The 27,522-nt window shown below is 37.6% G+C and overlaps 1 protein-coding gene across 1 annotated transcript in view; it reads left to right on the plus strand.

Annotated features, from left to right (window-relative positions):
- Positions 1 to 27,522, plus strand: part of SPTB (spectrin beta, erythrocytic) — a 97,946-nt gene that overhangs the window by 50,958 nt on the left and 19,466 nt on the right. The window contains exons 14-33 of the mRNA XM_063439023.1: positions 1,282 to 2,152; positions 2,785 to 2,922; positions 5,595 to 6,351; positions 7,225 to 7,427; positions 8,782 to 8,872; positions 9,222 to 9,368; positions 9,641 to 9,904; positions 11,132 to 11,338; positions 11,801 to 11,890; positions 12,756 to 13,034; positions 14,772 to 14,902; positions 15,224 to 15,428; positions 16,717 to 17,091; positions 19,297 to 19,541; positions 20,195 to 20,333; positions 20,691 to 20,775; positions 21,574 to 21,770; positions 22,572 to 22,663; positions 24,226 to 24,295; positions 25,232 to 25,833. Coding sequence (XP_063295093.1) covers positions 1,282 to 2,152; positions 2,785 to 2,922; positions 5,595 to 6,351; positions 7,225 to 7,427; positions 8,782 to 8,872; positions 9,222 to 9,368; positions 9,641 to 9,904; positions 11,132 to 11,338; positions 11,801 to 11,890; positions 12,756 to 13,034; positions 14,772 to 14,902; positions 15,224 to 15,428; positions 16,717 to 17,091; positions 19,297 to 19,541; positions 20,195 to 20,333; positions 20,691 to 20,775; positions 21,574 to 21,770; positions 22,572 to 22,663; positions 24,226 to 24,295; positions 25,232 to 25,833 — 5,188 coding nt within the window. The remainder of the gene's footprint in view (positions 1 to 1,281; positions 2,153 to 2,784; positions 2,923 to 5,594; positions 6,352 to 7,224; positions 7,428 to 8,781; positions 8,873 to 9,221; positions 9,369 to 9,640; positions 9,905 to 11,131; positions 11,339 to 11,800; positions 11,891 to 12,755; positions 13,035 to 14,771; positions 14,903 to 15,223; positions 15,429 to 16,716; positions 17,092 to 19,296; positions 19,542 to 20,194; positions 20,334 to 20,690; positions 20,776 to 21,573; positions 21,771 to 22,571; positions 22,664 to 24,225; positions 24,296 to 25,231; positions 25,834 to 27,522) is intronic.

A 27,522-nucleotide genomic window follows, 5' to 3' on the forward strand; every position in this document is an offset into this window, starting at 1 on the left:
TAAAACAGCATAATGGAAGACCTGTGGAGGTCAGTTGGCATTATAAACAACACATGTATTAACAGTGTAGGCTCTATATTACACAGTTGTGTTACCATGTTCCAATATGGCTTTGTAGCTGGGCAGGTCCTCCATGTGTGGAACATCATATCAACTGCCGAATGGCATCTCCAGCATTTGTTGGACAACAGTGGGAATAAATGAGACATCCACACTAGTACCAAGATATACATCATTGCAACTCTATTTGTGATGCACAAGTAGTAAGTCCCTTGTGTATTTCATATGCGTTGGCCCATTTTTCTTGTTCAATAACACAGCACATAATTTTTTGATTCTTTATTTGTTCCAAAACAGGACAACTTATACATAGCACACATAACAATATCAATACACTTTCAAAATAGGCATATACGCAGCAGTTTTCGGCTTACATCATTATCCGCATGAATGCACATTCTGATTTTTACATATTACAGAATTCACAATCATGAAATGAGTTTTTGCCGGGATTTTCCAAGGTGTGATTAACTCCTTTAAGTATCCCAAGACATCCCACTTGGTGTTTTCGTAGTAAAATAAAACATGTAACTACCATGCTGTAGCTTGCACTGAGAACAGTTAGGGGTACTATACATATTCGCACCTGCTTCTCTAGCTTTACTGTATACCCTTGATAGTCCCGTTATGCATGATCTTACAATTGTAAGGAAAATGAAAGATGGTCTCTGGCCATTTTCTGAAGTGTGTCCAATAATAAACTTCATTTCTTGTATACTCACCATTTAGTAGAGATAAGTCTCCAGTAGCCTTTAGCTGGGCCTCCAATGATGATATGGAGCAGGTGGAACTATGCTTCTCTTCACACCATACCAGTTGTAGTGGGCTGTGATTATTTGAGAGCATCAACCAATCACAGCTGCAATCCCTGGTATGATGATTTCTTTGCCGTGTCATCATTGAAGACCAAGCTGCAGGTTGCCGGGGACTGAGAATATCGACTCAACAGTCAGTAAACCATTTAGTAGTGGTGCAGGACCTGGTGCAGATGAACGATAGGCATCATAACCACTTCAATATATTGAAACGGTCATGGTTTCTGCAGTCTCATTATTGTTGGTGTAAAATGGATATTAGAATTAGTTGTAACACTCACTCACAAAAAGAAAACCTTGTGTGTTAGTATTACCTGCAAGAAATATATTGTAATCATAAAAATAATAGATATTAGGAGAATAAACTTCTACTGGTATAAACGTCTCATGGCATTGTCTTTTGCAGGATACCAGCCATGTGACCCACAGGTGATTAAAGACCGTGTTTGTCATCTAGAACTGTGCTATCAGGAACTTGTCACACTAGCAGCACAGAGAAAAGCTAATCTACTGCAGTCTAGGTGCTTGTGGAAGTTCTTTGGAGACACGGATGAGGCCGAGAGATGGATTAAGGAAAAAGAACACATTTATGCTTCAATGGATTATGGGAAAGACCTAACAAGCATTGGCATTCTTCAAAGAAAGCACAAAGCTTTTGAAGATGAACTCAAAGGTCTTGAAACCAGTTTACAACAAACCATTAATGATGGAGAAACATTGATTGACCAAAAACACAACAAAGCTGCCAAGATCAAGGAAAGAATTGATAAAATCAAAGAAGAGTGGTCTCAGCTTAAAGAACTGGCTGCCTTTCGCTTAAAAGTACTATGTGATGCAGAAAATTTCTTCCAATTTCAAGTCGATGCTGATGATTTAGCCGCAAGGATGCAAGACACCTACCGTATAATGCAAAGTGAAGACGTTGGTCATGATGAGTACTCAACTAATGTTATGGTGAAAAAGCAAAAAGATCTTCTAGATGATATTATGTTGAACAGAAATGTTCTGGAGGGTCTGAAACAGGTAGTGGAAAGCTTTCCGGAGGAATTCAAAATGTCACCAGAGATAGATAGCCGCTGTCGAAGGTTAGAGTCTCTCTATATTGATATGGCATCACTGGCTGATCTGCGTTCTCAGAAGCTTCAAGATGCTCTCGCGTTTTACACGATTATTGGTGAAATAGATGCATGTGAAATGTGGATGAATGAGAAGGAGAAGTGGCTGGAAGAAATGGAGATTCCGAATTCAGTAGAGGATATGGGAGTCATTCAACACAGGTAATACACTCATGCTTACACTGCTTTTCTATTTAATTGACCTTCAATAAATGTGGTTGCTCCGTCCATATAGTGCAATCATTATATTTTCTTACATTTAATAGTAGGCATAAAGGAGTAATAAGTCTTCAGGACTCAAAATTGGTAGCAGCAAAAAACGTGTCTGAGACTTGTGGAATTAGCACGTTTGCACCCCCAGCTTCTGTATCCAGGCTCCAACTATAGTCAGAAACTAACACGCTATGTCCAATTACCCCTCCACTCCATATGCGCAGGGCAAAGTCCAGAGATAATCTCTTGTACAGTGCCTCTCCGGTTTGTGGATTGTGTCCAAGGGTACACTTCCTGCCCTGTGGTGTAGCACCGAAGCACTGTTGAAAGTCGGCTCAGTACCAGGTAAGGTGAGTTGTAGCACCTTTCCTAAAAATAAAACAGCACATAAAGGAAAGGCTAAAAAGATATAATAAGAGATACAATGTGTAAGGCGAAAGTGAGGGAAAATATGGTGGAAGATGTGGACTTTTTTGAGATGTGACCTTATGGGCTGGGTTAGCATCACAGGACTTGTAGTTTTTGACAATTGTAAATGCTATGATATATTGCTTTTGATGTTTTCTTTTTTTTCTTTCTAGATTTTACACACTTGACCAAGAAATGAATGCGCTAGGTTCTCAAATCCAGAATGTAAACAACGATTCCAATGCACTTATTGAGAATGGGCATCCTAAAAGAAAGGAAATAAAGCAGGTCCAGGACCACATGAACACTCGGTAATTCACTGGGGAAATTATTATAAAATATTTTAGACTAGAGAAAACTCATATGGCAAACAAATGAAAAAAAAAGAATCAGTGCTTTATTTTTGTTTGTTTTTTTAAATAAACTGTGAATTGTGAATAACTGACAAGGAAAAGTTTTTTTTTTTTTTTTTTTTTTAATTCTTTATTTTCTGTGTGCATGGAATAACAGAATATCTTACATTGCCACAACAGCATTAGTAAGTAAAGCAAGAACATAGTAGGTGACATTTGTGGCTTTGAGAAAACGGCACATTTTTTTAATTTTTATACAAAAAGCAAGGTTGTTACGCTATCGCAGTGTAATTTAACTCGGCTTACAAACTTGAGGGTGCTGTGTTAACTGGCATTTAAGTTAGATCAGATAAGGTCAATGTCAAACAATACATTCAAGCACAATAGCTTTAATACAAGATGCCTATAGTTAGTGTGGTGACCTGCAGTATTTTAAGTAGGCAAGAAGGTAGCTAGGTCATACATTGCTAGGTGAACAGGCTGAAACATAAGTCTGGACTTAGGACCTGAGAGGCTACAGGAGCATATATATACAGGCTAGCTATGATTAACAAGCTTGGTGTATTGTGGGGAATACTAACATTCTGTCTATGCATATACATATACGTTGCTAGTACAGGCTAACTAATGGTCCAGGCTTAGTTCCTGAGAGGGTGCATAGGTAAGATAAAAACTGTGCTAGCTATCAAGGTTATCAACTATTGGTGAATGTTCGCTTAAGATACCACCCTGGCTGGATGAGAGTTCTTGGGTTGGTTTGCCTTCCAGGGCTTTGTGACTTGGCGGGCCCGTGTAGCCGGGAACAAGTGGGTGCTTGTGCGGGGGTCCGGGCACCGCGGAGTGTTGCTGCGTTGCTCGTTGGTGTCTTTTGGGTAGTTTCTCCAGTTGCCCATGGGGACCACTTCTGCACTTCCCGAGGCGAGCGCCCGCCAGGACGGGTGCCCGGGCACCGTGTTTCGCAGGCGGCCGTTTGACGAGACCATCGGTTTCGACGCCGGTGAGCAACCGGCACGTGTGGGTTGTAGGTGTGGACAGCTTTGCCATGGGAGTCCCTTGGCGTGTTGCGAGGTCGGCAGATGCTGGTGGTGGAGGGTCGGGTGCAGAGTGGGACGGTTTCACGCATGTCATCCGCCATTTTGGATGTCGCGTTCGGGCCTACGAGCAGGATGGTGGTGCATGTGGGCTCTGGGTGTGTAGCCAATGGGTGGGGACCGGGATTACCCCCGCCGGTCCATAGGGGGGGGGACAGGGCCGGGATCGCTCGGGTCTCGATCTCCGTCTTGGTACCTTGAGGCAGGATAGTGGGGCAGCGGCCGTCTGCCCCTCTCACCGCCGGCGTAGGCCCCAACTTGTTTGTCGCGGGCCTCACCTCCTGGGGACTGTAGCTCCCGGAGCCAGCCTCTCCCAGAATCCGGTATCTTCGTCGGTCTGGAGACCATTGCAGCCGGTCATCAGGTAGGTCGTTTATCATTTTGTAGGCTTATTTGCTGGTTATTTGTGAGGTTTTTTGCAGGAGCTGCGCTCGTGTGCGACCGTCCAGCTCGGCGGTCCAGCCCCGCCCCCCAAGGAAAAGTTTTCTGCCAAGATGAAATGAAATCAAGCTTAACATTTGCTTTTCCATAGTTGGTTCCTGGTAATTCGCATTTTACTGAAAAACCTTGAAACTCAAACAGGTGTGAGAGCAGCCAGTTGGCTGCTTGAACATAATGGGAGTTACCACCCACTTCATCTGAAGTGTGAAAGGTTGCCCATCCCTGTTCTTGAACTTGTCAGGAGCATAGACAACTGTTTACAGCCACACCACAATTCATGTATTTTCCCTTGAAGTTGTCTTATGTAGTAACACAATCAATATTGGTTTGCACATGAAAAACAAAAAATAAAACACGTATAGAGTAGTACTACAATAATTTATAAGTGCAGGTGTAATGTAAATTATTGTATTCAACACTCTACTTGTGTTTAATTTTTTGTTTTTCATTTGCATACCAATATTATTGTGTTATTACTGGATTCCCTATGTACGTGAGTAAAGTGTAATCCACTTTACACAAAAAATGCACTTCGTATACATTTTGTTGTATAATGATTATCACAGTTTCACCAAACGAGTTTCACTTTATGATAATTATTATAACACAAACCATTAGAGCGAATAAATTCATTATTTAAGGTTTAAAGAAAGAGTGCACTTTTTTTTTGGTTGGTTTTATGTAAGATAAAGCTTACAGAACACGTCCTAATTTTAGATGGGGTCTAACATTAGGACATTCATTTACAGAAAGCGATGTTTTAATAGCATTTATATAAAGGAGCTGGAATCAATCTCTGGATACTGGGGCAAGGTAGCAAACATTGATTGGGTTATAGACAAATAGGGTTTTCTGTTTGGAAAAATGAAATCAAGAATGTAGGTTAACTTTTTATAAATGAACATGAAAACTAAATGGACAGGATCGATGTCAATCTGTTTTTTTTGCATCATGAACATAATTCGATTGACTTTCTTAACCTGTGCTCATATTAGGTTCTATTGAATATTTCTAGATAGTGAACACACCAATGTATTTCTGGACCATTAAAGCGCTAATATTAACATTAATCTAAACAAGCCAACTGATGTTTTTCAGATGGACAGTAATTCAGGAGATGGTAACACAAAGGAAAAGAGCCATTGATTCTGCCCTTGGTCTTCACAATTATGGCCTAGAGTGTGAAGAGACCAAGAATTGGATAATTGAGAAGGTCAGGGTGGTGGAATCCATACAAGACCTTGGCAATGACCTTGCATCTGTGATGTCCGTTCAGAGGAAGCTATATGGCATTGAGAGAGATCTAGCGGCCATTGAGGCTAAACTATTAAGTCTGCAAGAGGAGGCACAGAAATTAGCAAACCAACACCCAGATCATGCCCAAGAAATCTTGGACAGATTGATTGAGATCAATAATGTCTGGCAAGATTTACAGAAGGCTTTGCAAAATCAAGAAGATTCAATAGGGGAAAGCAGCAAACTGCAGAAATTTTTGGTTGACTTGTATGATTTCGAAACATGGCTCTATAGAGCCCAGCAAGCAACTGCTTCTGAAGATGCACCAACTTCATTAATAGAAGCTGAAGAGCTTCATAATAATCACAGTGCACTGAAAGATGACATTGAACACCATGTTGTGGACTTCCATGATGTTGTTGACACTGGTAATGCTGTAACAAGCGGCCAGACTGATCCTCAATACCAAGAATTGAACCAACGCGTAAAGGACATAGAAGTGGGTTGGAATGATCTCCACAAGATGTGGGAAAACAGAGAGAATTTCCTCTCTCAGTGCCTCGAATTCCAAAAGTTATTGAAAGATGTCAAGCAATCAGAAGCTATCTTAAACAATCAGGTATAAAACTTTTTTCATATGTGCACCTCTACATTTTATATTTTTTTAAACTTTTTTTTAAAAAAATTGCCAAAAATCATACACTAAGAGAAAATTTGGTGTAATATTTGTTTCAACACTTGTGAAACCCGTTTTGAGATGTATTTAGCTAATACGTTTCTATGGCCACAAGTTTTTAGATAAGCTTTTCAAATGATTTAATATTTCGAAAACTCATTTTATAATTTGATATTTTTTTTATATTTTTTTTTGTGTAGGATATTTATATTTAGAATATTTAGAATATTTTCAAAAAATTATTTTAAAAAATGTATCCAAAAATATTAAGTTATTTGGAAAGCATATTAAAAAATATTAAATAGAAGCCACAGTTAGAAAAAGCTAACAACCAAACAGTATATCCCCATGGCTTACAATAAATTGACATGCCATCTAACTAGTAGAAGACAGGGTCTTATTTTGCATCGCAGGTTCAAAAGCAATATCTATATAATAAAAATGCTATGCTTGGAGGCTACTTTAAAATGTTGTATGATTTGCTAAACAACTCCATGGAATTTGGTTTAAGGATTATTTTTTTTTAAATCAATGTATCCAACTTAGGTTCATTCTTTGACGTATGCTCTCCAAAATATCTCCATCTGTCATCTGGACATCAACATTAACTTATTCTACCATATAAAGTACTCATTATGAGTCCATGCATTGAGAACAGCTTTCCTATATATTCTATTATTGTTTTTTTTTAGATGGCTAGGTGTTTATAGGTACCTGCAGATTGAATGACAATGTGTGTGCTGGTGTTTCTGAACATTTATATCGCTGTTTAAACACTATATAATATTGTATTTTAACCTTCTTTTTTTTTTTTAGGAATATGTCCTTGCTCACACAGATCTCCCCAACACATTGCAAGCTTCTCAAAATATTTTCAAAAAACAAGAGGATTTCATAGCCACCATGGAAAATAACAGAGAGAAGATTACAGGGCCAATTGAGACCGCAAAAAAATTGGCCGAAGTCAAAAATATTTATGCTGACAAAGCTCTGGAAAAAGTTTCATCACTGGAAGACAGGTAAAGCATTAAAAAAGAGACAAAATTTACATTCTTATGAGTACTTCTATAATTTCATGAAAGATACTCAATGTAAAAAGTGGAATGTATATTAATAAGGGTCTCAAAATTTCAAATCCTACACACCTAGCCTGTCAGGGTTCTTACCTGAGATGGGAGTCTGTAGCGCAGATATGTTAGCTCACCCTTGCAGATAGACACAGTCCAAGATGACCAGATTAGACGCCACCTGGACTGTGAACCTGTGCACAGGGGCTGTGCAGGAAAGGAGATTCCAATGCAGTACCGACACAAACAGCAGGATAGTCAAGGGTTAGCCCAAGTGAAAGGATGCCCGAGGTCAGGATTACCGAAGTGTAGCCGAAGTCAAGGGATGCCAGAGATCAGGATTAACAAAGTCAGAAGCCAGGGTCAATATGGAGTTGAAGATCAAGAGACTGGAACACAGGAACTAAACACACACAACAGGATCAAAGACTTGATAATGTTCCCAGGGCGAGGCTGTACTTATATACCCTGCTGATGACTGATCAGAGTCAAGTGAAGCACAGCAATAGACGCAGTCCAGCCCCCAGTACTGCAGACAAGCCAGGATTAACAGGACTAGAATAATTTCAAGGACTAGGAACTGCTGTGGCTCAAAGATAGATATCAGGCCCAGGACCGCAAAGTACCCAGGTCACGGTGAGACATGTGACATATACTGCAAGCCTGGAGGGTCCATGGCATACTCATCAGGCCTGAATTTTTACTTGCTAATGGCTAGTTACAGAGTAAAAATGTTGATCCCTGTGTAAATACTTTTTAAAATAATTTAGGTATTTTTTTACAAATTACACTTTTTCCCCCCAATTATAGATTAATTTGCACTTCTTAAAAAAAATCAGGATAATATAAAATGTTGTTATAAATAAAATATGTATAATTGCCCTTTGCATAGATAATTCTTCAGACGCGAGTCACACTCTACACTCATGGCATCAGTTTAGTGAATATGTGATTAACTAGCATTCATAAAAGGTTGAGATTGTTTGTGCTGATTTTATTCTGTAACTATTCCATAAGGATTCTAATAAAATGTATTATTTAGATTATAGACCTAATCCCAGAAGTGATAAAATAAAAGATTAACTTATATTTAGTCCCCTTGAATTCCATTATCACCACTGCTGCCATTCGTGCCTGCTAAGGTCATCACCACTGATAATCTCAGCCGGAAGCTGGGTTTAATAAACATGTTTTAAATGGTTTATGACACGTAATTTAACTGAATGGCATGTGAAAGTGATTAAGTTACCAGTTAAGAGACACCTCGAAAAGAACCCAAAAACATAAACTTTTTCATGTATTTCAGATACGCTATGAATGCGAAAAAGGCAAAGGAAGTTAATTCATTACTGAGGGATCATTGCGACCTGCAGAATTTCTTAGAAAACTGCGATGAGGTATTTTAATTATTTATTATCTTGTGGTGGAATTTACTGTACGGTCAGTTCTACTTTCTTCTTTATCCTGAGGTTCTTACTTGTAATTATTATATTTGTATTGTGCATTTTATAATAAATTCCTGTCTTAGCTAATGGTTGATCTATGTTTTTGTGTTTGCGTAGATTATTCAGTTGATGTTCTATGAATAGACGTAGTCACAAAAGATCTTGTTAGATACCATTGAAAAAAAAATTCTTCATATTTTTAAAAACAAAATATTTTATTTAAGAAATGTAAGATGAGTTGCGGGGTAGAAATTGGTGCATCTTCTTTGAAATAAATGTATTATATAAATGTATATTTTAGTTAACCCTATGGATCAACGAAAAATTGCTGACAGCTCAGGATACGTCATACGACGGAGCCCGCAATTTGCACAGCAAATGGTTAAAACATCAAGCTTTCAAGGCAGAACTCGATTCCAACAAAGAGAGGCTAAAGAAGATTGACCTGGTAATTGTTCTCACTTTTCAAATATTTATATAAGTATATTATTTTTTAACATGTATTTTTTTTATTTATTTGAAATTCTTTCATAGCACACATTGTATGGTCCACCAATGCAGGGCTGATGCGAGGTTGGGATTTTGGTTAGTCCTTTTTCTTCTCACTGATATGGACACAAGCATGATGAAAGACTGGGAGTTTGTTCACTTCTTTAAAGAATTGCAAACCCATATAAAAAAAGATTTACTTTTGACTTATGTTTTTTTTCCTGCTCTTAGGAAGGAGAACAGCTGGCTAAAGAGAAGGACCAATTTGTACCAATAATTTCAGAAAAACTTAGTCATCTGCATAAGCTGTGGGACGAGCTGGAAACAACAACCTTAAAGAAAGAACAGGTCCTTTTTGATGCAAACCGTTCTGAATTGTATGAACAACGATACGCAGATATCACGAAGTGGATAAAAGAGATGGAGCAGCAGGTGGGATCCGATGATTTTGGGAATGACTTGACAAGTGTAAATATTCTTCTAAATAAGCACAAGGTAAGAGTGAAACTTTTGCAGGGACGAGTTTACCTAGAGCATTTATCAGCAGATAAGATCATTATTGAATGTGATATTCATTTCTAGATTTGTACACAATGGGAATTATCGGGTTGTCCAAATTAATTTGAACAAAAACTGTTTTGTTCCATGCCATCCAGTTGCTAACATAATAAACTGGGGCTCCCATGCCTGTACTGTGAGGATAGTAAAAAAGCTAATAAAGCAGGAACATAGTGGCCAGTGGGTAGGGGCTATTAAATAAAATGGACAGAGGAACCTAGTGTGTGTCCCCAGCCTTCACTCATGAGTGGCAGTTGGTGGTTCTAAATACAATAATCGGGGCACTTATTTTCCCTTCAGATGCCAGCATTGTCCCTCCCAGCTCTCAATCATTGGCACCGAATGTAGGCTAATAATAAAATATACCAGGTGTGATGGACATACGGTTGTCCACAGCCCATAAAATGGGAAAATTCACAGGCAAAACTCAAGAAAAGTGAGATATGCCTATTAAAGCACTCTTACAAGCCAACCAACCAGAGCACTCTCACTGATTTTGCAAAGTGTGGAAAAGTGTTCCCACAATGCAAGCTTAGTCTGTGTGCAGTCGATGTTCAAACATGGATTTCATTTTTACGCGTCATGTTTTTTTCCCCCGGCTTCTTTTTTTTGCAATCTTATCCTTTTTCTACGTTTTAATAGTTGCGATAGGAGTTATGTTGTTTTAAAAAATGTTTTTGGAGCTTGAGAAAATACATTTTAAGAAGATAGAAGACATCTAATGGTAAATATAATTATTTTTTTTTAACAGAAATTTAGTTTATTGAGCTCCCCTTTCTTTTATTAGGGTGGGGGGGAGATCAGTGGGGAGATGGGAAAACCAAGCAGGCCAGGAGGTAGCCACAATTTTTTTGGGGCCCCTAGACCCCAGGGGGTAGCTACAGTAGTATGTTCACTACCCTCATATATTTTATCATTAGCTTCCACTTGCTACCAATTCATGGCTTTCTCTATTCGACCATTCATCTTTTGAAAGAATGGCCAAATTGCACGAAATTCTGAAGAAAATGTATTCGTTCAAAAATGCATGCACAAGTCTACTAATTTCTCTGTACTTATTTACAATTGTATCTGCATTTTGTTAATATACTGCTTCAAGCAATATGTTATTATCCTGCCATTTCCATTTCCATTTCATTCATTCTGTTTTTGCTTGAAATTCAGAGACTTGAAGATCAGATAGAACAAAAGACTAAAGAAATAGAGGAAATTATTCCGCTGGAGCCAGACGCTGGAACAAAACTTGATGATAAAGAGCAAAATATTAGAGAAAGATTTCTGCAGCTTCAGGAGCCCATTCAAGAGAGAAAGAGAAAACTTAATTCTTCAAAACATGTACATCAGCTCCACCGCGACTTGGAAGATGAAACTGTGAGTTTTACGATCTGTGTCTATCTTTCACGTGGGTAGAAATTTGTAATCTGTTTATTTCCATCTCCATGCATACACAGGCCATGCCTCCCCATCTTCGCCACTGAATCGACTTCACGTTTGTGACAAGGATACTGGTATGAGGGTATAGAGTTGCTCTAACCCCAAACAAAATAAGACACACAGGAGAAGGAAGATCTATACATACTAATATTATTAAATATTAAAAATGTATTTTACTAAAAATACTAAATGTAACACGTGCATATGTTTGGGCGCCCAATATAGGGTGGAAATCGGAAATCACCCGTAAAAAGATTTACAAAAAAAAGAAATCGGAAATCACAGCCCTCAACTACCTAACTGTTTTTCTATTGAATCTTTAGAAATGTATCCCCGTTTTTCCTTATAGAATGCTTCTAGTTTGGAAATAGATATATCTATGTTCTTGTTTTATTTCAGCTCTGGGTTCAAGAGAAGTTACCACTTGCGGAGTCACAACAATATGGAAATAATCTTCAGACAGTTCATATGCTCATAAAAAAGAACCAGGTAGCTTCCTGTTTTTTCTTCATAAATTAAGTTTTTTTTGTTTTGTTTTTTAATTTATGTTCTTACTTTCTTTAAAGTTTAACAAATATGTCTGCACCCACTTAGTCACAACATAAGTAGGTTGTGAAGGGTCATATCAGAGATCATGTTTGAAGTATGAGAAATAAAGGATTTACTTAGCACAAGCCATCATCGTTTCAATCCTTCCCACGTACCAGCTGTCATACAGTTTATATTAGTCTATTATACTTACATGAGTTCTTTCTAAAATAATTGAGTTTGTGACAGTTTAGAAAAACTGGGGGGGAAAATAGTTTGATAGGATCATCTTAATTGCTTTGGACAGTGGTTTATGGGATATGAACAGATTCCACAGGCCCGAATAACTACTGATTGGAAGTCTCTCACATAAGATGGAGGTGTTTGTCTGTAGCTGTGACCAGTCTAATGACTGGGCAGCAGTAGACGTGCCCCCACCTACTGTGCTGCCGAAGGTTTTAAACTATTTACCCGTTGAATGCTAATGCTGCCAGCGGTCAAGTTGTTCGGATTTTTTAAAATTTAGGTTTGGAGTTGAATTCTCCAAGCCTGGATTTGCTGCATTCAGCCCAGATTTCAACCATCCAGCAAAGTTCAGCCTGGCTTGATCATTTTCATCAACAATGTCTAGATATTGCAGTCCGAATAAATCCAAATTTAGTAAATAACCATATATGTTTGTATTGTGGTATTATTGCAATAATGAGATGTCAGAAATCAGCTTGTTCAGTGATTGATGTTAAGTGCAATTTAGAATGAAAATGTATTTCATTTATTTTATGTGTGAAGTGAATTTGCAATAATATATTTCAATTTAAACTTTTAGACACTGCAAAAGGAAATTGCCGGCCATGGTCCCAGGATAGACGATGTTATTAAAAGGGCAGAGAATACGGAAGGTGAACCAGATATTGATCCTCAGCCAATTGAAAAGAAACGAAGGTCACTGCAAGAGTTATGGGAACGCATACAAACTGCAGCTGCGGACAGGCAGAGAGCCCTAAACCTGACATTGGAAGCTCAGCATTACTATATGGACGCAGCCGAGGCAGAAGCCTGGATTGATGAACAGCAACTTTATTTGATCGAAGATGAAAAAACAACAGTAATAAGTTCATTAGATAATATTTATAATCTTAACGCAGCACTGGGGACTTTGCAGAATTTGCAAAGACTCCCGACTGTGACATTCCTGCTGGGGGTCTGGTGGGCAGGGGGAGGGAGGGCTGGGGCAGGTAAAGGTGAGGTCTACTTTCCTGAACTTGTCCCTCGCAGGTGCGGCCATCTTCCTCTGGTCCTTTTCAGCTCCTGTGCTTCAGCACAAGTCTTGGTTCACTATATAGAAAAGGGTTTTATGATAGGTCACTCCAAAAAAGAAAACTAGCACATAGGTGCAGTAACCTATATAAATATACATACATATAATGGATAAAAGTTTCTGTGTAATCAGTAATGTTAAGCTTGAAAAAAAAAAAAATCAAAATAATAGTGTAATAAGCAATGACAAATGGAAGTTTATTAGATTTGACCAAAACACACTCACGCATTGTGTAGCTATTAAAAGCTCTAATGATGACAGCACAGACGGTATAATCCCCGTCTCAGAATATATAACAACCAGGGATAGCAGATATATATAATCTTATCAGCTGTATGTAAAATGCACAACAGTATCCTACTGACTAATTCCAGAGCATGGAACTGTCTGGTTATGAAGAGTTATGGTGGTTTGATCCCCACTACGGATGCAGTAGAGGCTTAGCCTCTGACAAGGCTCCTTTTATCTCCACACTTGAGGGATTTTATCTGGCTTCCTGCTTCCATTGTGTCTGTGGTGTGGATCAAACCACCTGTTCTCTTTATAACCAGAGCAGGTCGAAGCTCTGGAATTTGTAAGCAGGATACTGTTCTGCATTTTACATGCAGCTGATACGATTATATACTGTGCAATTGGGTTCTCTTTTTTCCTTCATTTGCATATTTTGTTGTGTTGCTACATGGAAATTATCTGCTATCCCTGGCTTGTTTATATCCTGAGACGGGGATTGTACCGTCTGTTCTGTCATCATAAGAGCCTTTAATAGCTCCACAAGGTGTGAGTGTGTTTGTGGCATATCTGTTAAACTTCTATTTGTCATTACTTATAACACTATAATTTATTTATTTATTTTTATTTTAAACTTAACATTACTGTATACACAGAAATGTCTATCAATTATATGTATGTACATTTAGTTGTGTTATTGTACCGAGGTGTTTGTTTTCTTTTTTTGGCGCGGTCTAACACAAAACCCTTTTCTGTTTTACATTCTTCACAATGTGTTTGTGAAGCCTTGTGTGATTTGCTGCTGTAATTCCCTTTTATTAAAGTGAGCACCTAAACATTTTTATTTACTTTGGTTCACTATATAACTCACTATAGACATCAACGGTTATTTATGGGCAGAATCATCGTTTACATTGCAAACAAAGACCTCAATTTAATATTCTTGGATACACTTTCAAAATGATTTAATATTTTGGATAAACTTTTATAATAATTTTTTTTAAATATAAAGAAATATATCATGTATACAAATATATTAAAAATATATATGTATAAAAAAAAGTCAAAACATTACAAAATTTCAATATTTTTTATTAAAATTGATCATTTAAAAAGTTTATCCACATATATTAAATCACTTGGAAACGCTTTCAAATATATTGAATCAAGGCCAAAGTTAGACATGTACGATTCATTATGTAGTAGGGAAGAGTCTCTGCCACATGCAGTCAAGTAGGTCATGCAATATATTTCCATATTTATTTTATTGAGTAATGCATTCTCTTGTTATTAAAGGATGAAGAAAGTGTGGTTCTTTTGGTGAAGAACCATTTGAGCTTGCAGCATGGAGTAGAACATTATGTAACAAATATTAGAGAATTGGCCGACAAGTCTCAGAAGCTTCTTGCTCTAGAGCACCCTGATAGGTATGTAATATCCATATCTGTATTGTGCTTATAAGTAAAAAAAAAAAATGTATATATTAGATGTTACAATCCCTCCAGTGGCTACAAGTCTGGCTACATATATTTTAGATTTTCTTCTGCCTGCACTTACCCATCCCTTGTGATTTATATTCTCCCCAATGTTACAATGTTTTGTGTCTTTGTGCATATTGGATGCACATGTATTCATTGTCACAACCTGAATATTTTAGGAGTGTTTACTATTTCATTGGTCACCAATAAAAGGTAACTAGAGTGATATGACGCAAACACTTATTCAATTTTTATCTCTATTCATTAAAGTGAACAAATAATTCGACAGCAAGGCAATATAGAAAAACAATATGCAGCTTTACGGGATATGGCAGATGAGCGGAGACAAAAATTGGACAACATCTATCACATGTTTCAACTAAAACGTGAAGTGGAAGATTTGGAACAGTGGATTGCAGAGAGAGACGTGAAGGCCTCATCCCAGGAGTTGGGACAGGATTTAGACCATGTAACTGTAAGTTTAAATTAAACACTATAAGTATGTTGGCACTATGTGACTGGTAAGCTGCTGTCACATGTCTTCTTTGTCAAACTGAGTGCCCATGGAGCACAGATCTCTATTATAGTGCTCTCCTACACTCATTCTGAGAGTTGGTTCCTGACCAGAGTCCCATATTGTGATATCAAATCCATAACTAGACACAAGAGATAAGGATCCCCCCAGCTATGAATGTTTGCATTTCTTCTGTTCTGTTACATGGTTAAAGTAAAGTACACATTTAGATATACTGATAGAACTTAATTTGACATTTCTTAGTTGCTGCCCCAAAAATGTTGCCCTTAAAAAAAAAAAATGGTTTTATTAATTTGATTGTTAAATGTACTAGCATCTTAAGAGGAACCGTCACTTTCCTAGAGACTACGTCATTGAATAAAACCGTAAAATAATCTATAACTAAACTTACATGCATTTTCTTTAAGAGATTTAGCAACTGATGTCACAAGCCAGTTCTGTCCTGGCACAACCAGGCACGCAATGCTTTGAAGGAGGAAAAAGAGATTTTTTTTTTTTTTTTTTAACTTCTACATGCTACGTTTAATGATAGCTAAGGGAAGACTTCATAATTAGGGTTAGCAGGGAGCAAGATGGAAGCACTCAGTTCTAGGATAGAGGTAAATACAGCATTGTAGATTACTACGTTTATTTGTCATTTTCCGACCTCATAACCACGTTTTTAGAAAGTGACAGTTTCCCTTTAAGCAACATCAATGAAAAAATATTTCTCATTTCATTTTATGTGTAATAGTTCCGAGCAATGAAAAACATTCATTGCCCCATCTTTGTGTGCAGCATCAATGTAATTGTGTAGATAGACTGCCATTACGGGTGGGCCAGCCCCATGCTAATGAGTGATCAAAATTTTGTTTGAGATCTCTGAACAACCAGTGATGTAAGAATAGAATTCACATCTGATGACATTTTACGAACCACAAAGTATTTTTTTTTTTGTGTGCAAAAAGTTAACATAAAGTGCCAGAATATTTGTAATTTGCAGGAGTATGGCTAGGGGTCTGACCTTGTCTGCAGCCCCAACTGTTTTCCTTAAAAACCCTTGGTCTGATTTGTGCACCCTGTCATTCTTTGCCCGAGTCCATGTCTCCCAACTATCCTTGGTTTGATGGGACCATCCTGATTTCACTCTATGGGTCGATTGGCCTCTTGTCCCAGTCTTTTTGCCATGTAGTAATATTCCTGTTATTTTGTAAATTATGCATTTCATTTCTCACAAACTCTTTGTTAGGTGCTGAGAGACAAATTTCGAGACTTTGCCAAGGAGACAGGGACCATAGGGCAGGAACGCATTGACAACGTGAATATCTTAATTGAAGAACTAATTGACGCTGGTCATTCTGAAGCCGCCACCATCGCAGAATGGAAAGATAACTTGAACGAGAGCTGGGCAGACCTGCTGGAGCTTATTGATACCCGAGTACAACTTTTAACTGCATCATATGAGCTTCACAAATTCTTTTACGATGGTACAGAAATCCTTAACATGATACAAGAGAAGTATGTTGAGTTACCCGAAGAAGTGGGTGCAGATGAATACACCGCAGAATCCCTGCATAGAGTACACACCGCCTTTGAAAGGGACATTCATTATATTGGGTCACAGGTATGAAGATGTAACGGTATTCTAATAGAATAATTTAAATACACCAGTACTACATTCGTAAATGCTACAGTATATTTAGCAAGCTATTGAAATATACATCTGCAAATGAAAAGGATATAATGCATTTGGCATTCTGTAATCTAAAAATAAATCTTTACGCTAGTTAACAAAGCATTAAAATGGTCCATATTTTGTGTTAACATTGTGTTAACATCTACAGGGATTTCACAAAATGTAGGGGAGAACATTTTTGGCCATTTGACAAAATGACTTGCAGTCTATTCTGTGAGAGGTATTTTCACGTTTTCTAAAAAACAATATATTATAATATGTGTAAGCTAACTAAATAATTTTTAAAGTTCTAAACACGCCACATATGCACTGGTCTAAATATGTTGGATTTTCATACTTTCTTGGAACACTCAAAGCATCATAACCAATACATATTGCTGTAGTGATTATGGTGCCAGGTGTGCCCTGGCACCCCTCATTGTAAGTAGTCAAACCATTTCAGAATGGTTTGATTTCTTACCTGGGTCCCCAGGTCTTACTACTATGGAAGCTCTCTGTCTGAGATAAGCCCTGTTCTGCATAGATTAGATTATTGGTTGCGAAGCGATCAACTGGGACTCTCAGCCAATGAAATAGCACTTGGGAAAGATGCTTGGGTTCTTCTGGCACCATAACCACTACTAAAAGCTGTAGTTGTTATGGTACTTAAGGTGTTCCTTTAAATAATTCGACAAAAAAGAAAAACACACCTCTTGGCCACAGATGTAAGAAAACTTATTCTGTTGCCAGGGGTAGGTTATAGAGGTAATAAGGGCTTAACCTTAATTATACAAATAGACTAAGAATACAACTAATGAGGTCAGGCGGCTCCCTAGAAAAAGGGAGGTGCTGTACCCCACCAAAATTACCTCTAAATTAAAAAATCATCTTATAGGTAATAAACTTTATTATACATTGACATACAAAATAGGTGCAACAAAAAGTGAAAAGTGATAATCACTATCAATTAAAAAGGAGGGGAAACCTACATAGCTCAGTATCAATTATAGTGAAAAATAGAAACAGTGTGAGCTACTAAACTAGAATTTAAACTATATCCCAGATTGGTATGTATCAAAAACATCAAAGTATCAAATTCCAGTGAACGGGATATAGTATTAGAAGGGAGAAGCACTACACACTTAAAACAACAATCCACCTCTACGGTAGCCACAAACAGCCACAGGTCTACAAAAAAAAATCCTGTTGAGTAGTACTCAAACTCCCAGGGGTTAAATTGAGTAAATAGATATAATTTAAAGACTCTCGTTTATGTAGGAAAATCCTGTGGCTATAATTAGTTGCAAAGCTGGCAGAGATAGAAAAAGATCAAGTGAAATAAATTCCATCAGTACCCACAATACTGCGGTAGATTCTGTGGTTTATACAGGAAACGTCCTGAGGTTAACTCCAAACCCGATACTGGTGCTGAATGGGTAAAGGTTAACCCTTAGGAAGCCCTAGGTACTAGTAGCTCACAATTTATTGGTTTTAGTATGACTTCATATAGAACATTTATCTAAAGTCGATATTAGATGCATGAGTAAAACAAAATACTTAAACATAAATCAAAGTGATATAGTCCTGATGGGTAACTCTCAACAGCAGAGAGACAGAGCGTGAAGGCAGTATTGGGGAAGGAAGGGGGGAGTAAAGTAATAACACGGCTAGGGTGTAGATATATATTCCTATACATGAAGCTGAAGCGAAACTACGTGATCCAGACCTAACTACCCTAGGGTACAGCAGATTTGAGGCAGCCACCCCCCTTTATTAAGGTTAAATCTAGACTCAGTAAATCATGGCCCCAGGAAAATAAATGGTAGTATCTTTCAACCTTATAAGTAAATAACCTCAATCCTTAGATACACAAACCAAAAAAAGCTATAAAATCAAGTAAATCTCGTATTAGTGCATCGGCACATAGGCTCAACGAGCGTGTTGCCGTAACTATCTGCCTTTATCAAGAGCTCTTGATTTTATAACTTTTTTTTGGTTTCTGTGTCTACATCGTTGGCCAAGAGGTGTGTTATTCTTTTTTGTCGAATTATTTAAAGGAACACCTGGAGTACCATAGGGAGCCGTCTGACCTCATTAGTTGTATTCTTTTCCTAGAAATAATGATTGGCTTACTTTTATTATCTGTCATTGCAGGTTCAGTTTTTCCAAGACACAGCCGTACGTCTAAATGCTGCCTATGCTGGACAACAAGCTGTCGATATACAGAAAAAGGAGAAAGAGGTTGTTGACGCATGGAAAGGACTTTTGGATGCTTGTGATGGGCGCCGCACTGAGCTAATAAGTGCATCTGAGAAATTTCGATTTTTTAGCATGGTTCGGGATTTAATGGTTTGGATGGAAAGCATGATTAGACAGATTGAAACACAAGAAAAGCCAAGGTAAAGATAATGCTGTTAATTATTCACAGAAAGGAAGGGCCTACCTTAAAGCACACTACACACGTTGTATTATTTTGGAGTGCCATAAAAAAGGCAAGTGTTGGCGGAAAATTGTTCCAAACATTTCACACCCAGCTTCACACAAACCTATCCCCATTTCACAAGGGACTTTTTATATTATTTCTTTCTAATTACGTCACCTCATGTAAGAAAGAGCAGTGTTCACACTGTATTTCTTCAAAAACAAATGAAAATGGGGCATGGCAAAATTGTATATTGAAACTGTTCATGAACTGTCAGAATATGTCATCATTCTATTGTTGTAGTCTATGAAACTCTTGTCGTCACATTATGTTCGATCCTGAGCTCACTGGATGATGGTTGCATTGTATATGAAACACCAGGTGTCATGGTTAAGCAGGCAACAATTCATTGGTGGTAATTGCCCCACTGTTGCAAAGGTCATATACATGAATTCACCCAGTTAACAAACTCAAGCTGTTGAACACGCTATTTCGTAACACCTGCCTCGAACAAATGTTTGCTGGGTATATAGACATTTAAATGAGCATATTTATTGTTTTGATGATGACAGTCCTAGAAAATAGATTTACTGCGTTATGTGTGTACTTCGATGGCTTTCTGTCTTGCAGAGATATATCGTCTGTTGAGTTTCTGATAAAATATCATCAAGACCTCAGAGCAGAAATTGAAGCTAGGAATGCAAACTATGCCAATTGTGTTGACCTGGGCCATACCCTGCTTGATAGAAATCACCCTGCTTCTCAAGAGGTACGTAAAGGAATATCGTATGTAAGTAGAAGACCTATAGATAATACAGAGGTGACAAGATTTGAAAGTTGCCCAAACAGCCAAGAAAGAGACTTTATTTGAATATCCATGTTTATGTATTACTTTACAGAAACACTCCAAGCATCATAACCAGCACAGCGAGCTGTAGTAGTTCTGGTGGTTGGAGTGTCCATAAAGATAAGTCAAATTCGAAAGGCCGGATAGACATTTAGATAAGTAGACAGTTTCTATAGATTGTTACATTCAGCTCCAATCATATATTCATCAGTTACTAGAATCATTCAATCCATTTTAACACTTGAGGAAATATAAATATTGTTTTCTCCTACTAAACAGATAAAAGAGAGGTTGGAACAGCTAGCAGAAAAAAGAGCTGAAATGGTCGAGAAATGGGACAAGCGTTGGGATTGGCTGCGCTTATGTAAGTTGCAAATAGACATCTTGGGAATGTGGTACTTTATGTTAATTTAAAAAAAGTCTTATATTCAAGATATTTAAACAATGTTGCTAACAGCGTTTATCTTGAGTTTGCTAATGATCACTCATGTTAGCAATTCAGCTGAGAAGATTGTGTCCACTTTTTTTCTTTTCATAAAAGTGCAGTTATAATACAAATTGTTGCTTTTATGAACCTTGTTATACCTCTGCCTTTTAATCAGACAACCAGTCGTGGTATTTGGTTTATTTGTTTTAGCTCAGTGGAGCCGTTAGCATTGCCTTGCAAAGATTTCTCATTGAACTGGAAGAAGTCGGGAGGGGACATGCAGGAGCTCCCGATAGCAGATATATGGCTATTGCAAGATAGGATTTCATATACCCCCACAGAAAACATGCAAAACAAACTTCTGGGGATTCTAAAAATGACAGCCGAAAGAAGAAGTCGGCTTTAGCAGCTAAACTAGGGAAGAAATGATGACGTGTATCCAAGTTTATATTTTATATCCAATTTTAGGTATCTGTTGAGGTGAGTGGACAAAAACCAACCATTCTTGGAAGTAACAAGGAGATCAATGAATTCCAAAATGCTTACAAGATTTATATTGTGAGAGGTTTTGGCTACATCACTATCGCTACCTAAATTAAGGATTTAGTATTCACCAGAGTCATTAATTTTTTAGAAACAGTCATGTCTCTTTGTCGGGAGGAGTACCAGGTTTTGCACTACAGTGGTGAGGTTCAAAATACAACTTTTTTTATGACTGCATGTTGTTTGTTTCAGTGCTAGAGGTTTGTCAATTTGCCAGAGATGCGTCCATGGCGGAAGCCTGGCTAATATCGAAGGAACCTTACCTGTCCACCACCCAGGTTGGAAATAGCATTGACGATGTAGAAAAGTTATTGAAAAGACACGAAGCTCTAGAGAAATCTACTGCAACATGGGAGGAAAGATTTGCAGCTCTTGAAAGACTGACAACTGTAAGTTTGAGGCACAATAGTTCAACATTACATTAACATCGTAATAATTATAGTTGGTGTTATCCATGTGGAAAATCACAGGGATGCCTTAATAATCCATATGATTTAATTAACTGCATCCAGTGTTATCTCTAAGGTTTGTAGCACCTAAGGTCTTCTGCTATTTTTATTGTTTCCATCTATTACATTTTTTTTTTACCTAAACAGAGCAAAAAAATGTCCCTTAAAATTTAGAGAACACGGCAGCAGCCATGTTTGTCCCTGTTTACAGATTGAGCCTCTAACATAATTAATTTATGTGGGTTTGGCCACCCAGCTTCTTTAATTGTTGGAATGCTAGGATATGTTGCTTTCTAATCTCAGATGGATGCAAATTACTATTTTAATGGCTCTTTCCTTCTGCCTCTTATCCTATGTGATGGAAACCTTTTTTCTAGCTATTAACCCACCTGTGTATACCGTTAATTTTCCATCACCATCTCTATACGGGTCTTGGCAAATCTAGGTATCTTTATGTAGACATAGTATAATAATGCAAGTTACTTTACAGTTCTATAGCATCAGTGTAATATTTATACTAGAAAAACATTTCAAATTATTTATCTACAAAAATTCCCAAATATGTTAATAGTGACTTCTGTAGATAAGTAATTTAAAAGGTTTTTCTAACAGATCGTATTCATTTGAAAAGCTTACCAAAATATTAAATGAAGGCCCATTTTCACCATAAAGTGATGCTTAAAAGTACTGCATTATCTTAAAATTAGCACTTAGCATTTATTGAAAATTGTATTCTTGCAGTTGGAATTGATGGAAATAAGGAAATATCAGGAAGCTTACAAACAGAAAATGGAGATGGCTGGTGAATCAGAATTGTACCACATGGAGACAAGGTAGGTTAAATGGAATTCAAGATTAATACATTAGCAACAGCAAGGTTCCATGGGGCTAAAAGCACTGAGAGCCAAAAGTTGAAGCTTCCGAATCTGCTGTTATTAGCCTTAAAGAGGAGCTGTCACTACCCAAGATTTTTAATATTGTTTATCGATTCCCATGGCAGTAATCAAAATATATATATTTGTTTCAAATTATTACAGATGTAATAAAAGGGTAAAAATGTTTCACTGGTGTTCACTGGTTGATTTAAAGGAATACTCCAACCACCATAACCGCTAGAGGTGGCAATATGCTTTGGTGGCTATAGCACCCTTCTTCCAAATGTAAGGAAGAACAGTTTGACTTCGTACAAGGAATCTGCCGGGCCCCACTTCTCATCTTCACTTCTTCCAACTGAGAGCTCTCTGTGAACTGCAGGGCGTAAATCAGGAGAGCTAACGGAAGCTCCTGTCTACAAAATTTCAGATCTTATGTGTTAGTAGTGAAAGCGGGGAGTGACGTTTGGAAGACCTCAGGTAAGAAATCAAACTATCAGGGCAGTTCTGTTGCAAAAACCACCTCAACACACTACATTGGACATGGTGCTTGAAGCGTCCCTTTAAGGGAAACCATCTCAGCATTTGTAATATTATGTTTACTTATACCCTCTATACCCATAACAAATATTTATTTGTGAGGTTTGAAATTAAAATTAAATGTAGAACTCCACACTAACACTAATATACGTTTTGTTATGAAGAAAGGTTAACAAATGTAAATCTCTTTGGTTTGGAAAAACGGCGCCTCAGAGGAAATATTATAGCATTATACAAATATATTCGGAAAGAAAGGAGATTTTATCAAAGGCAAAGTAAAGATTGATACAGTAAGAACAAAAAGGATGAGGGAGGAATCATCTGCCTGAAGAGGTGGTTTTATCAGAGTCTGTACAGATGTTTAAACAGCAATTGGATAAATACTTGCAAACACAATTCAGGGATATCATTTTTAATATGTGGGCTAATAGCTTATTAAACCAAGGAGCGACCTGATTGCCATTCTGGTGTCAATATGGTGTTTTTCCCTAGTTTGTTGCGAAATTGGAAGCATTTCAGACTGAGTTTATTGCCTTATTGTGGATCAACAGCAAACAGATGCGTGAAAAGCTGAACATGATGAACACATGTCTCATGTAACATGTCGGCTATGTAACGTCTCTATCCTTGAACTTAGCACCATCACCTAGGCTCCTTTTCGATAACCATTACAGGTTCTGGTATTTGCACTTGTGAGTCATTATAGAGAGAGCCTAGCAAGATGATTGGATTCTGATGTTAATTCCTAAATACATGTTGTACATTTAAGAAGGAACCAGGCTGGACAATACTGATATTGTCAATGCAGAAGTGAAGCAAAGAAGATTTGCAATTAAGTTGAATTAATGTCCATGATAAATCCAGATTTTAAGAGATTCAATACTAAATAGAGTTTCATATTACTACATTATTTGTTTTCTAGAAATAATATGGCAACTACCTACGTTCAAGTCATTATTTATTTACTTTTTTGTTATTTTTAGCTTCGAACATGATAACGACAGAACGCAGGTGGAAATACATGAGAGTCGAGGACTTGAAGTACCCGTTGAAGTGAGTTCATGCATTGCAGTACAATAGCTTTCGGGATAACAAATATTAATTTATGTCTTGTGGTATTAATGGTCTCATCCTGCTGCTTTGATGCCATCTGGGGCTGAATTACAGAACACATTAAGCATTGACTGTGTTAACGTTTTTCTGGTATTGAACTCCGATATAAATATAGGCATTGATCTTAATTGTACATACATAGAATTTGTAAATAATAGTTATTTTTTTTTATATTTTCAGTGTTCTTTTAATGATGCTAGTGACAGACAGGGGCACAGAGAAAAACCCTCAGACTTAGTCTTCAGACAGAGAGGAAATACTTAGAGGATAGTGGGGATGGACAAAAGGGTATACATGTATAGTATATCTATTTACAAAAGAGAGAATTCGGAGTAAAACTAGCCAAACCAGAAACATTCTCTAAGTCAGAAATGCTTCCAGTTTGCCTAATGTGGCCTTAAAATTTGAAATTCACTTTGAAATCTCTCTTTAGTAAATACCTCTGATAATTGTTACTTTCTCGCTATAAATTAGCCTTTATTTGTCATGTGAATGTGAACTCCAAGAAGAATGCACAACTAGGATGCCATTTTAGACTCATATTATTTGCATATAAGAAAACGTCTCAGGCACTCACTGTGATATGTTCAAAGCAGTTTTAATGGATCAAGCTTGATAAAGACCTTGGTGCAGGTCGAAACGTTGAGGATCCATTAAAACTGCTTTGAACATATCACAGTGAGTGCCTGAGACTTTTTCTTATATGTAGATTGAATGGGGTATGCTGGCCCATGCTCAGTTTAGCACCCTGTGTGTATTTTTGCGATTGAGTGCAACCCTCTTTTGATTCATATTATTTTCATATCGCAAACCACAATTCTGCCTCCATTGGACTAAAATACAGACATGCTTTCTACGTTTTTATGTTTGCAATAGGTAGAAGATGTTAAAAAAAGTGCTGAAACACAGGATAAAGATGACTGGAAAATACAAAAGGAAGAATATGAGACAGAAATTACAGAACAGACTGGGTACAGTATTTTACAGCCAGCTTCGAGGAGGACTGAAGAAGAACAGACATCTTTGAGGAGGTCTGAAGAAGGGCAGACATCTCTGAGGAGGTCTGAAGAAGGACAAACATCTGTGAGCTGGACTGAAGGACAGACATCTGTGAGCTGGACTGAAGAAGGACACACCTCTGTGAGCAGGCCTGAAGAATGGCAGACATCTGTGAGCTGGACTGAAGAAGGACACACCTCTGTGAGCAGGCCTGAAGAATGGCAGACATCTGTGAGCTGGACTGAAGAAGGACAGACATCTGTGAGCAGGCCTGAAGAATGGCAGACATCTGTGAGCTGGACTGACGAAGAGCAGCCATCTACGAGCAGGACTGAACAAGAGCAGGCATCTGGGAGCAGAACAGAAGAACATGTGTCCACACTCCCAGCAGAGATTGGACAGTCTAACAACATTCAAATGCAAGGATATCTAGCACGAAAACACGACCTCCAAGGGACACTCAAAAAGGCAGCAAGCAGGTATGTACTGTCTTCAAATGGGAAAAAGACAATTCATTTATTAACAGTTTTAAATTATTTCTATCTTTAATTTAGCTTGTACTTGTATCTATTGTGCTTATGTTGTTGAATATGTTTTTCTCACCCAAATGTGAGAATGGTATCTGCAGAAATATATTATTTATGTGGCGATTGCTCCACTTTTAGATATTGTTCCCAACATTTTCACTTGAAATTAATTATTTTATAACTTCCTCTATTGTAAAATGGCCATTTTAAAATTAATTCACAGTAACCGGATAATCAAGTGCGACCTAAAATGAATATATACGATACTTGTTGCTTGAATTTTTCTTATAAGGTCTGTTTTTTTTATCGAAATATGGGTTTCTTTATTAAATCAATCTAAACTAGAAAAGCTACAATTTCTGGGGAAATTGTGTGAAGTGTTCTTGCCTCCATCAGTAGTCTACAACTAGAGTGGGCGGAGTAACTGTTAGTATTTATTTATATAGCACATTTAATTGCAATGTTGTTGCCCAAAGTGCTTCACAGTTACATTAAAACATACAGTTATAAAAAATTAGCAGGTGTAAAAGGCTTTGTCTATGACATCACTTGCTGCTGCAGCCTTGCACAGGTCAGAGTATTTTGGCGGTTGCCATCTTCAAACGGTCGTATTTTAAAAACTACAAATCCTACAGTGAAGAGCTTTATATTGTGAGAATCACAAGACCCAGACCTACATTTTGATGTATAGTATGTCTCTGAGATATTAACAATGAAGGCACAGTCGCAGTTTAGAAATTGCCCTTCAAATGTGAGCTTTGCAGAGTGGAGTTTCAATGAATGTCAATGGAAGGCGTGAGTTGCAAACAAATGGTCATATTGTGAAAACTATCAGGACTATGGCTTAGCTGTGGACATTTTTAGTGGCAGCAGGGATAGCTGAACGTTTTGATATAAGATTTGTGTAGGTGGGCCTGAAAATTAGGGGGTGGTGGCAGTTTAGAAATCATGTCCTGATTTTTCAGCTTTTGCCAGCTCCCACTCTAGCTTTGCCATTCATTCCTATGGGACAAATTTCGCCACAAGAACGACGATATTCCGTGAACCATTCGGCGAAACGTTCCACAAAGTAATAGCAATCCGATCGGGAACAATCTGCACGTTTTGGTATATTTTTGTCTATGTAGTGTAAAAACTGTGGGAGGAGTTAGGGTGGCAAATTTGGCTATAATAAGAATAATAACTAGAAAAGCTACAATTTCTGGGGAAATTGTGTGAAGTGTTCTTGCCTCCATCAGTAGTCTACAACTAGAGTGGGCGGAGTAACTGTTAGTATTTATTTATATAGCACATTTAATTGCAATGTTGTTGCCCAAAGTGCTTCACAGTTACATTAAAACATACAGTTATAAAAAAATTAGCAGGTGTAAAAGGCTTTGTCTATGACATCACTTGCTGCTGCAGCCTTGCACAGGTCAGAGTATTTTGGCGGTTGCCATCTTCAAACGGTCGTATTTTAAAAACTATAATTCCTACAGTGAAGAGCTTTATATTGTGAGAATCACAAGACCCAGACCTACATTTTGATGTATAGTATGTCTCTGAGATATTAACAATGAAGGCACAGTCGCAGTTTAGAAATTGCCCTTCAAATGTGAGCTTTGCAGAGTGGAGTTTCAATGAATGTCAATGGAAGGTGTG

This window comes from Pelobates fuscus, chromosome 13, assembly GCF_036172605.1.
Source record: "Pelobates fuscus isolate aPelFus1 chromosome 13, aPelFus1.pri, whole genome shotgun sequence".
Taxonomy (NCBI): Eukaryota; Metazoa; Chordata; class Amphibia; order Anura; family Pelobatidae; genus Pelobates; species Pelobates fuscus.